General features: G+C 45.9%; 1 protein-coding gene across 2 annotated transcripts in view; it reads left to right on the forward strand.

Annotated features, from left to right (window-relative positions):
- Positions 1-4,690: 4,690 nt before the first annotated feature.
- Positions 4,691-17,241, forward strand: part of AUTS2 (activator of transcription and developmental regulator AUTS2) — a 1,121,250-nt gene continuing 1,108,699 nt past the window's right edge. For both annotated transcript variants that reach the window (XM_034988711.1, XM_034988712.1), the window contains exon 1: positions 4,691-6,190. In XM_034988711.1, the coding sequence (XP_034844602.1) occupies positions 5,882-6,190 (309 nt within the window). In that variant the 5' untranslated portion in view covers positions 4,691-5,881. The remainder of the gene's footprint in view (positions 6,191-17,241) is intronic.

Raw genomic sequence — 17,241 nt, forward strand, 5'->3', positions numbered from 1 at the left:
GTTCAAGATATAGTTTGAGTATTAATCATTGATTCGAATAAAAGGTTGCACAACTGGAGACGCTCTCATGTGTTAAGTATTTTATTCCTGAACACAGATGTAAGTTTTTTCCTTTGTGTTTTCCAGAACCACTTGAGTGTCTTCCCTACTAAACAAGCAACCTCTTATGGAATTATTTCTTGAGCTTTACTCTTTATCAACTACAATCTTTTGGCAAAGAATTCACCTAAGCTTTTGCTGATATGAATTATGAGCTCATTCAAACTGCCCATTTCAAGTTAAAGCTTTATCTTTCTTTCTGCCTGGTAAGAAATCTGATCCTACGCTATGCTTTATTTTGGTTTACTATACAGTATTCCATTGTGCATTCACACTGTGTAGTGTTGTGTGAATAAACCATAGCTTATTTATCCATTCTACTGTTGATGAGCATTTGGACAGTGTCACTGATACATGAAAAAATAAAGAATCCTAGTGGTGCCTGGGTGGCTCAGTCGTTAAGCGTCTGCCTTCGGCTCAGATCATGATCCTGGGGTCCTGGGATCGAGCCCTGCATCGGGCTCCCTGCTCTGCGGGAAGCCTGCTTCTCCCTCCTCCACTCCCCCTGCTTGTGTTCCCTCTCTCGCTGTCTCTGTCAAATAAATAAATAAAGTCTTTAAAAAAAAAAGAATCCTATAAATACTCATATGTATACAAACAAGACCCTCCACAGTTACACATAGCATTTTACATTTTTTGAAGTATAATACACAGAGAAGTGCATATATTATAATAGTACAGCTTGATGAATTTTCACAAACTGAACATAACGTGCAACCAGCACCAAGCCCAAGAAACAGAACATGATTAACTCCTCAGAAGCCCTATTTATGTCCCCTCCTAGTCAGTAGGCCCCTTTAAAGGTAACCACTGTCCTGACTTCTGATAGCATAAATGAGTTTTGCCTGTTTTTGCACAACACATACTCTTGTGTGTCTCGCTTCTTTCACTTAGCATCATGTTTATGAAATTCATATGTTACTGCATTTGGAAGTCGATTGTTCATTCTCAGTGATGTATAGTATTCCATTATATGAATAGATCACCAATTATTTCCCCATTTTACTGCCAATGAACATTTGGGTTGTTTCCAGCTGGGGGGTTATGATAATGCTCTGAGCTGTTTAATAGATCTCTTTTGGTACACATTTGACATTGGTATATTCCTAGGAAAGGAACTGGTGGGCCATGGAGTGTTCATATGTTTAACTTGAGTGGATATTGCCAGTTTTCCAAAGTGGTTGTACTCTATACATAGCATTTGATCTCTTGAGGAATCATTCTGAGGAAGGCATTCAGCATAACCATGAAGAGAACAAGTTATGGAGTCACTCAAGCCAAATTAAGCTTACCATGAAAAGCCACGCTACCTGTGCTTGATGTTTTTTTTTTTTTTTTAGAGAGAGAGCTTGCATGCACACACGTGGATGGGGAGAGGCAGAAGGAGAGGAAGAGAGAGAATCTTAAACGGGCTCCACGCTCAGCACAGAGCCCGACGTGGGGCAACATCTCACAACCCCGAGACAGTGACCTGAGCTGAAATCAAGAGTCTGACGCTTAACCGTCTGAGCTACCCAGGTGCCCCTTTGTTTAACTTCCTTAAGCCTCAGTCTACTCAACTCTATAACAGGTATAATAAAACCTTTCTCAAAATTCACAAGAACTGGGGCGCCTGGGTGGCTCAGTTGGTTAAGCGACTGCCTTCGGCTCAGGTCATGATCCTGGAGTCCCAGGATCGAGTCCTGCATCGGGCTCCCTGCTCGGCAGGGAGTCTGCTTCTCCCTCTGACCCTCCCCCCTCTCATGCTCTCTGTCTCTCATTCTCTCTCTCTCAAATAAATAAATAAAATCTTTAAAAAAAAAATTCACAAGAATTAAATGAGATATTATAACTTAGAACAGCGCCTGGCACATAATAAGTACTTAACTTATTATATGGTAGTTATTAATCGTTACAACATTAATCATGTTGCTCTCACAACATGGATGATATGGAGAATTAGAAATAGATACGGGCAACATAATACACAAACAATTTTAATTCTCTGATGGAAGAAAATTGAAACTCTGACCCAAAAGGCATTACCAATTCCAGTGAGCATTGCACTTGGACCTGAAAAAAAATCATTTAAACATTATCCCAAAATGCTTTTGCAAATTACTCTTGCCAGAGGCAAGGTTCTTGGATGCAGTGCATTACCATCCATTTTTTTTTTTTTCCTACCAGACATTACTCTTTAAAGACAGGACTGCCAAGGGCTACTCTGGAAAGTCACTAACATTATACTTTTTATTATATTTGCCAATTTCACACCTTCCTCAACCCAACCCCTAAAGTTGTGAAAAGTGACTGTAACTGCAAGTTAGTTCTTAGTTTTCACTGAAACTTATCAGTGTCTAAACATCTTTCACATTCCTAAAAACCCTAAAAATGAACCCATGTCCTTCCTTTAAATGACAAAGAACTTGCCTTTTTTTGGTAGGCGTGAACTTGATAAACTTAGTGTGGATTTCAGGAGCTGCTGGGAGAGCATCCTAGAGGTTAACACAAAAGTTACACTCTGTACAGAGGCCGTTTTAGCTAATTGCTCCAGGGGCAGCAAGCTCAGTTACGCTAGGGAGGTAATCTTGGCAGGTGGCACCATGTTCTTAATAAATTGAATCAGATCCCTTATATTGGTCACTTTTCTCAAGAAATAAAGCACACCATCTACTTGAAAAGATATCTTTTGAGCAGGCCAGTGTAGACCTGAAAGGGAACTTTTTGAACATTTAATTGAAACTCTTTGATTTACAGATGAGAAAACTAGTCATTTAAGAGTCTTGCCTAAGGTCAAAGGGTCTGTTCCCTGGGAAGGCAGAAAACCTGTCTTATTCACAGTTCAGTGGTTGCTCCTCTCTGCTCTTGTAACTTGTTTCCCACCATCCTCCCATCCTGCCCGCCCCAACCCTGATTTCATAAAGATCCAGAAAAGGGGATGCTGAAGTAATGTGACTTAAGGGAATGACCATTAAATGGCCAGAGAGTGCAAGATGGGCGAGACTTGCCTGCTACAACCCAAGAAGGAAGGACCTTCTGTTTTGTGTACCACTGAATTCCCAGCACGTAGAACTACCTGGTACACAGCAGGCCCTAATAATTGTTACATGAATAAATGAATTAATGAATCAACCAATCTCGGGTACGTCAGGTTGTCGTGCCCTTTTCTTTACCACCTCCTTCCAGTAATACTAAAACGTGTAGCTTTAGTAAAGAGGAGAAATGATGCAGAAAGCGTCTAGTACGGCGCCCGACCCATTGTGAACAATGTCAGTTCATTTCCTTTTCTTCCTCCCCAAGTGTAGGCTACTGGGGATAAGGGGTGATGTGCCGCAGTACTTTATGTACCAGACACAAGGTGAAGTGGGTAGCTAACAGGCTGGTGAGAAAGGGTTGTCGGCGCCTTTCTGATCCGGACAGATCAATTCCAGTGCCCCGAAAAACGCACAGCTATTTTACCTAGAGAGGCTGGTCTCTTGTTGATCGATTCTGGGCTGCAGTCAACTCTTGAAGCCAACTTTTTACAAGCATCAACTACATTGCGGCGGCACGAGGGGCAGTGAGAGGAAAAGCGGGGAAGCCCCTCCGCTGCCCAATAAAGGAGGCCGGCTGAGGTAGGGACAGAGTTTCGCGTGCCCAACCCGTCTTCGGGCTGGGGCGGTCCCGGCCCCTCCAGCCCCGCCCCCTTGCCCGCCGCGGCTGCCGAGGTTCAAGTTCGGCCCCCGGCGCACAGCCTTGCGCTTCCCGCTCCGGGGCCGCCCGCGCGTCCCAGGGGCCCCCGCTGGAAGGCGAGGAGGGCCCAGAGGTCATACGGGCGCGGGGTCACTCGGTCACGCGTTCTGCTACCACGTGGGAGAAAAGTTTCCAACTCCGGCCGTGGGGCCTCTCTGTGTCCCCCAGCAGAGCAGAGGCCCGCCCTTTGGCACCCTCTTCCTTTTCTGTCGCCTGCAGTCGCGTCCCCCTCCCAGGGAAGCCCCCCCGTGTGTTCCTTCTCATAAATCCCTCCTTCCCTCGCTGCGCAGGTCGCCCAGGATAAATACTCTGGGAGCCTCCCGAGCAGGCTGCTCCGGCGCCTCTGGCAGGCCTGGTGTAGGGGGTCGAGGGACAAGTGTCCCGAAGAGGCTGCGGGGAGCGCGGGGCCGGGAGCGCGGAGGAGACAGGGGACAGTGGCCCGCACACGTCCCCGGTGCGACCGGCGGCATTATTTCCGCGGCTTCCACGCCCCCGCGCGCCAACTCCGCCGGGCCGCAGCCTACCCCACGCGGGCAGCCCCCTCCACGCCCCCGCTCCCCACTCCCGGCTCCCCTCCGCCCCCAGTGCGCAGGCCCGGCCGCCCCAGCGCGCATGCCCTGGGCTCGCGAGCGCGGCCAGCCCCCAGCCTTTTGCTTTCTACACACTCTACAACTGGGGAGGGGGCGGGGGCGGAGGGAGCCCAGCGGGCCACGTGATCCAGCCGACCGGGGCCGCGGGGGCGGGAGCGCGCGCCGAGCGAGGCGCGGGGAGGGCGGGGGCGCGTGCGCGCGCGCGCGCGGGCGGGCGGGCGCGGGGCTGGGCTGAGGCGGGCGGCGGCGGTGGGCCGGCCGCGGAGGGGGAGGAGCGGGAGCGGAGCGAGGCGGGCGGGCGGGCGGAGGATGGGGCCGTGCCCGGGCTCCCGCTGCAGCCGCCCGGGGACACGCCGTGCACCCTCCGGCTCGGGGCTCTCGCGGCGGTGGCGGCGGCAGCGTTAGCGGCGGCGGCGAGAGCGGCGTTCCCGGCGCTTCCTGGCCGCTCTTCTCCCTCGGGCTGGGCGGAGAGAAGAGGCGGCGGCGGCGGCGGCGGCGGCACATCGGTGTCTCTCCCGCTGGAGATTTCTTTCTGCTTTCCTCGTCGACTGACTCACCCCCTCCCTTTTTTGAGGAAGGGTGACCTCTTCTCTGGGACAGGAAAAAAAAATTTTTGAGGGTTGGGGGGTGGGTGGCAGCGTCAGGGTCTGCCTCTTCTCTTCTCTCATCTCCTCTCCTCCCCCCCAGGACCGAAAAGCGAGCCCCACAACTGCTCCAGCATCCTCCTTCCCTTCCTCCACCTCCCTTCTCCTCCGCCTCTTCCAGTTTCGCCCTCTCCCCTCCCAATTATTTCATTATTATGCTTCCCTCTCTGGGGGGTCTCGTCCCTCTCAGGTCGCTCGGAAGCCTTGGCCTCCCTTGGATGCATTTCTTAAAAATTCTGGAGCCTGGGAGTGAGTTTTCTCCGAGGCGTGTGTGAGAGGCGGCGGGGGTGTTTTCCTGCGCGAGGGGCGGGTGAAGTTCACTGCCCCCACTTTGCCGCGACCCTTTCGGACCCGGTTTCGAAGCGGGGGGCCGGCGCTTTTCGGGGGGCGGGGGGCGCGGCGGAGAATGGCCGCGGGGAGGGCTCCCCGGAGCCTCCCAGTCTCTTGATCAAAGCATTCCGCTATTCTGATTTATTGCCTGCTTGGTGAGTTATTTTTTTGCCTCTAAAGGAGACCTGTGTGTTCAGCCATTACTTTGCTCGGCGCTGCTCACAGGAATCTCCGACCCGCGGTGCTGTGGGGAGCCCCGCACTTGGGCTCCTCGCCCCTCGCCCTCGCTCCCGTCCCCCCTCCCTCTCTCCGCCCCTTCCCCCTTCTCTTTCTCCTCTCTCCCTTCCCCTCTCTCCCTTCTTTCGGCCGCCGTCTCCCCCGCGCCCTCCACGGGGCGGAGGGAAGCCGAGGAGGGGGAGGGAGGGTTGGTGTCAATTTTTTTGTGTGGCCGCGGCCGGAGCCTGTGGCGGGCGGGCGGCGAGCGGGGAGACCCGGCGCGGCAGAGCCATGGATGGCCCGACGCGGGGCCATGGACTCCGCAAAAAGCGGCGGTCGCGGTCGCAGCGAGACCGGGAGAGGCGCTCCCGGGGCGGGCTGGGGGCCGGCGCGGCCGGCGGCGGCGGGGCCGGCCGGACCCGGGCGCCCTCGCTCGCCTCGTCGTCGGGCTCCGACAAGGAAGACAATGGGAAGCCCCCGTCCTCCGCCCCGTCCCGGCCCAGACCCCCGCGGAGGAAGCGGAGAGAGTCCACCTCGGCCGAAGAGGACATCATTGATGGATTTGCCATGACCAGCTTTGTCACTTTTGAAGCGCTGGAGGTAAGGGGGACCCCCTCCCCCCGGTTTCCCTTTATGCACGACCCCGCTCGGCTGCGCCCGGCTCCGCTACCTCCCCCGCCGCGCTCCGGTCTGTCTGGCTGGCTGTCTGTCGAGGCTGAGGTCTTATTGTTGGGGGGAGAGCTGGGGGCGCGGGCAGACGGGCGGCAGGAGGGAATCGCAGAGCCGTGCCCGGTCTCCTCGTTTCCTCGTTCTCGCTCGCCTTTCGCCTGCGCCCCCTCCCTGCACCCCCTCCTCAGCAGACGGGCAGGGAGAAAGGGGTTCAGGCATCACAACAATGCGCCCCCCTCCACGGATAGCTCTGCCCCTACTCCTTCCTCCTCTCCCTCCCCAATCATGGCTTCTTGGCTGGTGGAAGTCTCTCTGCTGGGTTTGGGGCGCCTGTGGACGGTTCTCTGTGTGCTTTCTACAGAACCGTATGTCCGTGTGTGTGTGTCTGTATAGTATATACCCTTCCTGGTTCTGGGTGTCCTCGGGACTGGAGACTGATGGGGTTTTGTGGTTTCTTTGCCCCCCTCCCCTGCTCTTTTTTTTTTTTTTTTTTTTTTTGGTGAAGCTGGGGAAGGGGGCGTTTTCTCTCGGTTGGGAGAAAGGAGGGAGGAGGGGAGAGAAGAGAGGAAAGGATGGAATATCTCCCTGTATTCTATGTGGGGCTATTACAGAAAGGGTTAATTATAATATCTGTACACATAGGAACATGTGTGTGTGTGTGTGTGTGTGTGTGTGTACACGAGCAGTTTGGTTAAAGGACAGAAAAAGGTACACCAGGGAAGACTGGTGGGAGGAAGGAATAAAATCCTAGCTGGTATCTGAAGGGCTTGTCACCGAATTGTCCCTCTCCCTTTCCTCTTTTTGTGTTTTCTTTTCTTTTTCTTTCTGATTGGCTTTGTGTGTGTGTGTGTGTATGTGTATGTGTGTCTTTCTTTATTCCTTGGGCACCTGCAGCGTTCATTTCCAAATGCACATTTTCCTGCCAGCTACCGGCTCCTGGGGTGGGGGCGTGGGTGGGTAGACAGAGACTGTCCAGGGGCCTGGGGTAAACTATCTTTACCTGGAGGGATCAGATTTGGTGGTGGCATCAGTCATTGGCCTCTACAGATGTAACCCCCTTTCTTCCCCCCCACCTCCCTGTCCCCACCCCCAACACACCACGCGCACACACACACACACACAGAAGGCTTTGAGATTCTGCAGAGTTGGTCCCGCTTTCTTAAGCACAAAACCCAGATAGGAGTTGGTTTCTAGCATTTCATGCACCTGATGTGATGGTTTGAGGTTCCTGAAGGAAACTTTTCCCTTTCCGTTTGGTTTTTTTTGCTGCTATTATGGTATTGTTTGAGATGATCAGATGGAAGCTTTGTTAATGACCGCTTAAATCTCACATGCAGTAATTGTACAGGTTTGGATTGCTGGTTCTGCATGTGTGTTTGGGTGTCAGGTCTAAATATTTTTAAAAAGGAAGCCTTCCTGTCAGGGCTGTTCTTTTCTCTTTGAACTGCCTTTTGGTTGGGCCGCCGCTGGTTGGTGGTGGTGGTGGTGGTGGTGGATGGTGGCCAGTGGTTGGGGAGGAAAGGAGGTTGGTGGTGGTGGTATTGGTTGCCATAGATTTTGATGTTAGAGATCGAATCAGTTGCCCTTTGGTTCTAGAACTTGTGATTATTGGCTAAAATGGATCTTACACAGTTATTTTGAGTGTTGAAGCTCACCACTTATTAGGATAATTCTAACTGTGGCTTTAACTTTGCCAAGGTGGGAGGATACTGTACAGCGTGACCTCCCTCTCGATTTGAAATAGGAATTGAAATGGCAGCATGTATCCTAATAGGAAATGCTGCCTAGAATTTGGTTCACCATTGCTATTCTGTGGTTGGTTTAGGACATTATTTGTAAGAGCTGGTTACAAGTGGTTCTGCTTTCTGCATGGTTATTCTGGGTTGCTGTGTGGCCCCTCACAGTAAGTTAAGAGGAGCCTGCTTTTTCCCATTTTTGAAGGCCAAGTAAAAGTAGATAATGACTTATGCAGTTGTTTTTTTTTTTTTAATTGTTTCTACTTTTAACAGATATTTGACTGGGCTTGAGATGTATACGTCTATCCATTTAGCTTTTGATTGAAAATGTGCCCATTCTGGTTTCTTTGGAGTTTTAAAAAACTTTTAATTTTTAGAGAAGATCAAGTTCAGAGTGTAGCATTAATAACATTCCTTTCCTTGCTGTGGTTATTTTTTCTGCTGCTTTTCCAGATTCAAAGCCCAGGTTACTTTGGTTAGCTGAGTGCTGTGCTACCTTCATATTTAAATACCATCTACATATCTGTATGTAGGTTTAAAAGGTCTAACTTTTTAAAAAGTTCCCTTAAAACTTTACAGAAAAATTTAAACATATATACAAACGTAGAGAGAACAGTATAATAAACTCTTAATATTCCCAACACCCAGGTTCAACAGCTACCAACTCATGTCTCATCTTGTTTCATCTGCATCCCATCTACTCCCTGCTCCCAGATGGGATATGAGAAATAAGTAAATATTTCTGTATGTATCTCTAAATGTAATGACTCATAAAAGAAAACCCACCAGAAACTCTACAGTTCCACCTACATAAATTAACAACAGTCTTCTAATATTCTCAACTATCCTGTCACTATTCACATTTAAGAGGCCTGGCTTTTGTAGGAAAGCTATAAATAAACTTTTCATATTAAAAACATGCAGTGGGGAATAAAAATCATCATATATGTCTGGTTCTGTGGGAAAAGTTGGATCCGTTTGCTGCTTAGCACATTTGTGTGCCTGTTGGATGGTCAGACATACATGTGTAGTGACTGTTAAAACCTCTGGTGTCTCACTGTTCTCAGTTTACAAGATTTACTGAACTATCACCATGAAATATGAGGATTTACTGGGAAATAGGCAAGTAAACTATGAACTTGGACAGAAATACATGTTAATGGAGTGCTTGTAAATGTTAGGAATTATTATAGATGCCAAGAGTTACCATTAGGTACCATAAGTACCTGATAACGTTTTTGTGCCTTGTGTTTAGAAATGAAATCAGTTGTCACCACGTATCACCAGGGCTGCTGCTAGTATGATGTGATAAGAAACTAGAAATCTTGGCTTGCACAGCTAGGCTTGGAGCTTATGCTGGCTCAGAGTACTAGCCAGCAAACTGTGGAGGTGTGTACCTAGAATGTTAACGGGTTTATTTGACTCCATGATTTTGTCCTGAGTAGCTGATTTTGACTTCCCTTTTAAAGAAGAGGCTCCTAAGTCATGATGAAGTGTGCCAATAAAAACGGTTCCAGTTCAGCTATGGTTTTACTGATACTGGAGTAAAAGCAAGAAACTTGCCTAATGAGAACCTGCATTTTTAAGTTGATTATTTTTCACTATCGTCTGATTCTTATTTAAGATGATGAAAGCTATAGGAGTAGTTTGAGAAGTCCCACACTTTATAGGCAGTGAAACTGGCTGAGGTCGTTTCATATTCTGCAGGGATACTTGTCTCGAGTAATTGTGCCCTGAAGTTCAAGTAGATGATTGTGAAGAGTCTCATGATAGAAGATAAGAGGGCAGGTGAGGAGGCTAAAGTTGAACGTGGTGTTCTTTTCATTATGCATTTGAGAAGCAGGATTACCATTTGGATATGATATTGTTTATTTGAATATTTTTTGAGTGATAGGTTGAGAGCAAATATCCTCAGATACCATGCCTCATTTTGTTTTTTAAATGGCTTCCAGCCAACGAAATCTAAATGGAAATGTTGGGGTTCTAGTAGTGTCTGTACCCTAATGTGCCAGATGACACTGCCTTTCTGTTCTTACTTGGGTTTCTTTCTGTGTAATCTTGATTAGGAAGCCACATGAATACCATGGCTGAAAATCTCACTTTGCAAATCCATCATTTCCCCTCCCTGTTATGCATTGGGTTTTAAGGGCAGCCTCTTTCTGTAAAACTGACCAAGGGAAGCAGAGATGAAGTTGGTGGGATTAGCAGACAGGAAGCCAGTTGGAGTTTTGCAGGCTTGTGAAAATGAAGGAAGACTTATTTCTGGTGGTTAGAGGATCAAACCAAGACTTTCATGTGGTCTTCATTTCCTAGTTGTTTCAGGGCTTACCTACACATTGGCAACATAAATAGGTTGTGCAGAATTTGATGTACTTACAAGATACCGTAATTTACTATGGTCAAATCTCACATTCTTCACTTGTTTAAAAAACATTAGTCATGTTCCTTGTATCAGCAAATATTTATGGAGTGCCTAGAAAGAGTGGAAAGAAACCTAAAATATATGTAGTGTCTTGAAGGAGTATGTAGTTGATAAATTAAGTCCAGCACTTATAAAATAATTTTGAAACAGGCGCTCAAATGTCTAATACCAACTAAGTGCAGTGAGCCTTCAGAGAAGGAGTAGTGAGATAGGCTGAAGTGTTCGAGAAGGCTTCTTGGTGAAGATGGGGCCTAGAAGGTTGAATAAATTTGGATAGATAGGGAGTGGGGGATGGGGAGAGCAGTCTAAGGAGAGGGAATCCTGAGGAAGCACAGCAACGAGAGGATTGAGAAGATGCTATTTGATTAGGGCTTGGGGGCAAGGAAGGGCTGGTAGAAATGAGTTAACAGAATTGTGTAAGTGGACACCTATGCAGACCCATGTTCCAAGCTTGGCCCTCCTAACTAGTTGACAGACTCTGGGAAGTTACTCTCTAAAAGCATATTTTCTTCATTCCTTAGTTGAGAGGTTTAGACTAATTTTACAGCAAAGGTACCCAAGATGGAAGGGAGCCTATCTCTGCTGGATGTTCATAAGTTGTGTTCCGGATCAAAAAAAGTGTGATCTACTCTCAAGTTGTTTTGGAACTTGAGGGGCAAGACAAAATTAAATGGGTGACTTGTTCTGCCAGAATGAAAGGTCTTTTAATTATGCAAATGTGAATTTTGAGTATCAGAGAAGGCAATGCGGATGTGCCTTATTTCCTAAACTTATTTGACCACAGGGCACTCTTACTCTTTTTTTTTTTTTAAAGATTTTATTTATTTATTTGAGAGAGAGAGTGAGAGAGAGAAAGAGCACAAGAGGGGGGAGCGGGGGAGGGAGAAGCAGACTCCCCGCTGAGCAGGGAGCCCGATGCGGGACTCGATCCCGGGACTCCAGGATCATGACCTGAGCCAAAGGCAGTCGCTTAACCAACTGAGCCACCCAGGCGCCCAGGGCACTCTTACTCTTGGCATTATAATCCATAATCCAATATGGGGAATGCCAGAAAAGATCTCCAAGGTCCCCTCCAGATCTTGGAACTTGGTGGTCTCTGAGTATAGGGTGAGTGGGCTGGTGATAGACGACTTTGGACGATCAGGCCCAGAAGTTTGGAGTTGGAGTGGAGGCTGCTGCTTAAGTGGGAGTGCTAAGGGGAAGGGGAGTTGAAAATAATGATGATTAGTCCACTTTTCCTCCAGCTCCCTTGTCCCACCTGGTGTCAGTTCTTTCATTGATTGTTAGCAGCCCCACCGTGAGGTGAGTGTTGGTGAGTGATTCTCATTAATAGCCCTTTCAGTGTGATAACAATCCTGATGCAGCAGTTCTGATGCCACCAAGCTGCCCTCCAGCCAGTGTGTTTTATTGTCTCTTAGTCCCTTCTGGTTTCCTGTATGGCTGCTTTTAGCAAGCTGGGAAAGAAGGTTGGATGACAGAGGACGTTGACAGTGATGTTAAAGTAAAGGTTTCAGATTATTTGCCTTTTGCTCGCTTATGTATGAACTGTAGTTCAAGAAAGATCAGAACCCTTCTGCTGTTACACAACCGGGGAAAGCTGTAGAGCTCTGTTTTCAGTGGATTTTTCACTTTCTATCTTAGGAAGTTTGGGATGGGACTACAGAGTAAATGGGTCAGTTCCAGCATTTCACTTCTGAAAGTATGCATAGCCCTAGGATCTGAGGCATTTCTAAGTGGTGAGAAAGTTTTCATAAAAGGAAGAGTGGGAATAATGTGCTTGGTTATGAATTCAGGTATTTTACTGTAGGTACTGAATTTGAGTATTTTACTGTACGAGGCAGAGCATCAGTTCAGGTGTATTTATGTGAGAAGAGGTTGAAGATTGTGATATGATGGTTCCATGTGGCTTGCGTTACTTCTTGAGATAGACCACTTCACTTCTTTTTTTGGAAGTATGATAGGCTATAAATGAACCCATAAATTTAAAAAATGAATCACAAAGTTAGTGATGAGCCTTTGATCCTCTGACAGTGTTCTCTTGAAAAGGGGTTAAAAAAACCCCTGAACATTCACCATGATTCAAGGAGCATTGAGGGTGATAAAGATTCTGTACTTCTATACAATAGTACTATATATCGTGAAAATTAGTTTGAGAGAATGTTAGGATTGGATATGTCCCCAGACAAAATAATAGTTGAGGCCAGCTGTTAAGGAATAATTTAGGTCCCAATGGCTACAAGCTTTGGAAGCTTTTGGATAGAGGGTCTGTAGCACTTCTTGATGGGAGGTGTGTGGGTGTGTGTCCACTTGCAGAGGGTGGCGGATGGTGGGTTAGTGGCTTTACATTTTATTTTACCTTTATGCTGTGATTAGTCAAATACACTAAATGTAGCCTAATTATGTGAAGGTGCCTCATGCTAATTTTTTTTTTCTTCTCAAGAAACAATTTTTTTTTTTTTTTTAAGGTTTAGGATTGAGCCTAATATTCTGTAGATATAGGAAAAAGAACTTGGTAATGGGATAGCAACTGTTCATTTGAGGAAGTTCTGGAAAAAAATGAGGTAGATTCTGAAATCAGGATTTGAAAACTCTCAGATAATTGAAGTTTGGAAGAGCAAGATGGGAATTAATTTGGTGAAACCCAAGACAGGAGAGGATCAAAAACAATTTAGGGACATTGTTAGCTGGGTCAGAACTGTTTTTCTTATACAGTCTGCACCTGTTCCATGAGTAGATGCATGCAGATTTTTTATTCCCCCTTGGAAGAGGGGCATAGAATTTTCAGGCTGGTGGGAAACTGAATTTGTCTTTGTTCTTCCAGGTCTGAGCTGTGTTCTTCCTTCATTTTTTCTAACAGGCCTGCAGGGTGGGGGGTATGCTGTCAGTAAGTTATCATTATTAAGGTCACAGAGAATAGGTCCTCTTTATGCTGTTAGTAACTGAGGAGGGGGAGAGTGGATTTCACATAGTTTGGGTGTCTTTGCTTGCTTAGGAGGAGACGAGGCAAGTGTGGGCCTCTGTGGCTCAATCATCTTTAGGTCTCCAGTTCTATCCTTTGCAAGGTGACCTGTAGCCTGAAAGCATGTGTCTTGCTGCTTTTCTTTGCAGGTGTTTATTTCACAGATTAGTGTATGTAGCAGTCTCATCGTGGGATCCATTTAGATTCTGTACCTACCCACTGCTTGCCTTCTTCCTTCCTTCCCTCCCTCCCTCGCTGCATCCCTCCCTCCCAACTTCCCTTCCATCTTTCTTTGTTCCTTTACTGAGGTAGAACTATCAATTATAAATGCAATTGCTAAAAGCTAATGGATTTAGGAAGTTGCAGATGAAAGGTGGAAACTTTAAAATTCCACACTTTTATTGAGTTTCACCTGTCTGAAGGACTCTGATGTGAGGGTAAATTGCTTGCCACAGTTTTCTGGGCTGTTAACAGCTCATCATTCTGATTTCTCATTCATATCTGAACTCCAGTTAGAATCTGCCTGAGCAAACACAAATTACCAACTGGTACATACAAATATATTTTTAAAGACTTGACTGTCATTTTAGCTTGCCACTATACCTCATGGTGTCATATCTCCTTGGTACCTTTGTAAGAGCCTTGGAAAACCCAAGTGCAGTAAAATGGAGTCACGAGAAGAGAAGGGGAAAGCCCACAGGTTGTAAGTAGTGAAAAATGGCTAATGCAGGTTGGGATTCAGTTTTGGCAGAAAGCCTTAAAACTGCAGGTACTTTGTGATTGGTGTTAACTGAGGCATTTTGAAATGACCTGGGCTAGATACAGAAGCACAGCCTGTGAAGACAGATTGTGACTCTTGGTTATATGGGTGAAATCTGATACTCTTCCATTGGCAGGATATCGGAATCTGGGATAGGGTTTAAGACAATGCCAGGGTCAAGTTGTGATGATACCTGAGGTTGTCATCTTCCTCGTCCCCCCACACCTACCTGCCACTTAGACACAGCACCAACCTCCCGACCTCATTTTAGGTTTCTGCAGAGTTTCTGATGGCAGTGATATTTTAGAGCTTGAAAAGAGAAATAAAGAGTCCAGTATTGCAGTTATCCCTCAATAGTTACACTGAAGTAGGATTTTTTTGGTTGTTTGCTGGGTTCCTGTTCAGTTATGCTTGCTGGCTAAAGGTGGTTCAGTGAATATTTTTCTATAGTAAAAAAAAACTGAGTAAGAAAAGACATGAGGGGGGTGCCTGGGTGGCTCAGTCTTAAGCATCTGCCTTCAGCTCAGGTCATGATCCCAGGGTCCGGATTGTGCTGTTCTAAGAAATGATTTTGTATCATTCAAGTGAAATGAGACTTTCACTGGGGCAAACGGGGAAACAGGTGTGTGGCATTGTGCATTGCTGCATATTGCAAAGTTGGCTCCTTGCTCGTTGCTTATGGGGATTTGATTACTTGTCAAAATTACATTTTGAAATTAATGTGCAGAGCTACATCTTTAGGGGTTGTTATTCTAAAGTTAGGACCTCAGCTTTTTTTAGAGCAGCCTTCTAATCCATTTCACTCCAGCCTTTGTTGGCTGATGTGCTTTCCAAGCCGGGAGTGGTGTTAGAGGCACAGATGTTGTCTTTAGTGATGTAGTTCTACCTCTTATTTTGCAAATGAAAACACAGCCCAGAGGGGTTAATTGACCTGCTCAAGATCACACTGGGAGTTATGGCTCTCACTGTTATCCACTGAAGCTAGGAGACCGCTTCTGCTTTGTACTTGGATTCCCAAGGACTGGGAACCTGAGAAGGAGGTTTTTTAAAAACAAAAATAATAATGCAAATGAAGATGAATGCCCATGATTATAAAGCTTCCTATTTTTTTCTGAGAAATTTTCTGATTATTACTCAGTATCAAGAACCTTCTAAAAGCATTCTGCTCCCTCCCCAGTGTATCACCCTGTAATTCATTGGCCTTTCTCTGTGGGTTCATTAGTCTTTTCTAAACGACCTCCCTCTACTCCCCATAAAGAAGACATAGATGAAAAAGTAAATATTAGAGTGATGATGTGAGGTTTCCTCATTCTTGAATGTCCAGTGGAAAGATGCAGTAGTTATTTGGGTATAAGATGACTTTAATATGGGCTACTTAAAATTGTAATGTTTTATTTGGATATAGTATTTTTCTTCAGCCTGGTACCCAGAGAAACTCAGAGCCACTTAATGGCATTGCTAGCAAAATATTTGAAGTGAATTTAGGAGTATAGTTGAATTAAAGTCTCAACCAAACTTTTCTTCTGAAGAAGAAAGACTCAAAATATTAAATCCATATGACGTGTTGGCTAAGGCATCTTGCCTGTTTATTGCTGAACCAGAAAATTTATAACAACTGTTTGTCATGTGTATATATTTATAGCCATTCATATAATGAAAAGAAGTTTTCATGAGATTGTAATAACATATCAAGATGGATGTAATTAAAACAGAAGCAGATTGACACCCTGAATTAAATGCAAACCAAAAACCAGGATACCTGAGCATTGTGCCTCACATATTTGCTGAAGGGGGCAGTCAGCCAAATACGCAAATAAAAAGACATTGATGAATTTCCCTGGGTGTGTGTGTGGTTGCAGAGAACCCAACTATTTTTATTAATCTTTTATCAAGCATTGTTTAGGTTTGCAGCAACAATGGAATGTATTAATTTGGCAGACCAAATAGCTTAGGACCAGAAAGTAGGAAATAATAAGGAGACATGATTGATATACTGCTATAAATAACACATGCTGCTGACGAGGGGGCTGAGTAATCTTTAGATCTGTGCTTGATGTCATGAATGGAGTTGTTAAACCAGGATGTTTGGGTTGAACTTAAGTCAGGGAGGCTACCTCCCATTTAAAATCCCATTTAAAATGCAGACCTATCTCTAGTTACACTCTGAACTGATACGTTAACAAAATTGGTGTAAAATTGGATCAAATGCACCAAGGGAATCTTACTGTGAAAAAGACGAGTCTTTTTTTTTTTTTTTTTTTTAACATCAAGTAGAGTACTCCTCTCTGCAGGGAAGCTGGGATTTTGGTAGTGTGGGTCTCTTTAGATGGGCGTTGCTTTCCTTGCGACACTTTTCTGCATGTATTCCCTGTGTTCCTGGGAGAAAGTGACTGTGAGATTTGCATTTTCTGTTAAGGTTTCATACCTCACTTGGTCAGTGCTTCCAGGAATAATTGGTGGCGATTTGAATAAGCCCGCATCAGTCAGATTTCAGAGGGTGATGATTTTCAAGTGTGCACTAAGGAGGGCTTGCGGCTCTGAATATGGAATATGATTTTCCTGTCTGTTCTTCGGGGGGAGTCCAGGGATGTCGTAACCACTTCAGAGTCATGATTGTATAGAAACACCCTACCTATAATTTTTCGATATGACAGTTCAGTTTTAAAATTGTAAAGATGCCAAATGCAGGGCTGTATTGTTATTAGGGAAGTCGGTGACATCTGTTATATCTTGTTAACCAGGGGAGGAAAATGCTTTAATCAAAACATCTAATTATGCCCTCTCAACTGATGAAAGATCTTTTGCTAAATTTTTGGAATTGGCCTTAATGGAAGAAGCTGGCCTCTACAGAAACTGTGAAGTAAATTTACTCTTTTTATTTTGAAAAACTCTTACCCTTCACCATGGTGACATAGGATGTTTTCATTTTGTCAAATTGCTCTTATACTGTATGTTGAAAGTAGATATTTTCAGAAGTTGTCTAAGCGAGCATGAAGTTTTTGTGTTTGTCCTCCCTCTCACCCCCCATAGCATATGAGGCCCCAGAGGGAGTTTATATGTCCAGACGTGAGCCTAGGAGGAGATGTGGTGGCTTAGAGCCACCTG

This window comes from Mirounga leonina, unplaced genomic scaffold, assembly GCF_011800145.1.
Source record: "Mirounga leonina isolate KUSES-001 unplaced genomic scaffold, KU_Mleo_1.0 Mir_454, whole genome shotgun sequence".
Lineage (NCBI taxonomy): Eukaryota > Metazoa > Chordata > Mammalia > Carnivora > Phocidae > Mirounga > Mirounga leonina.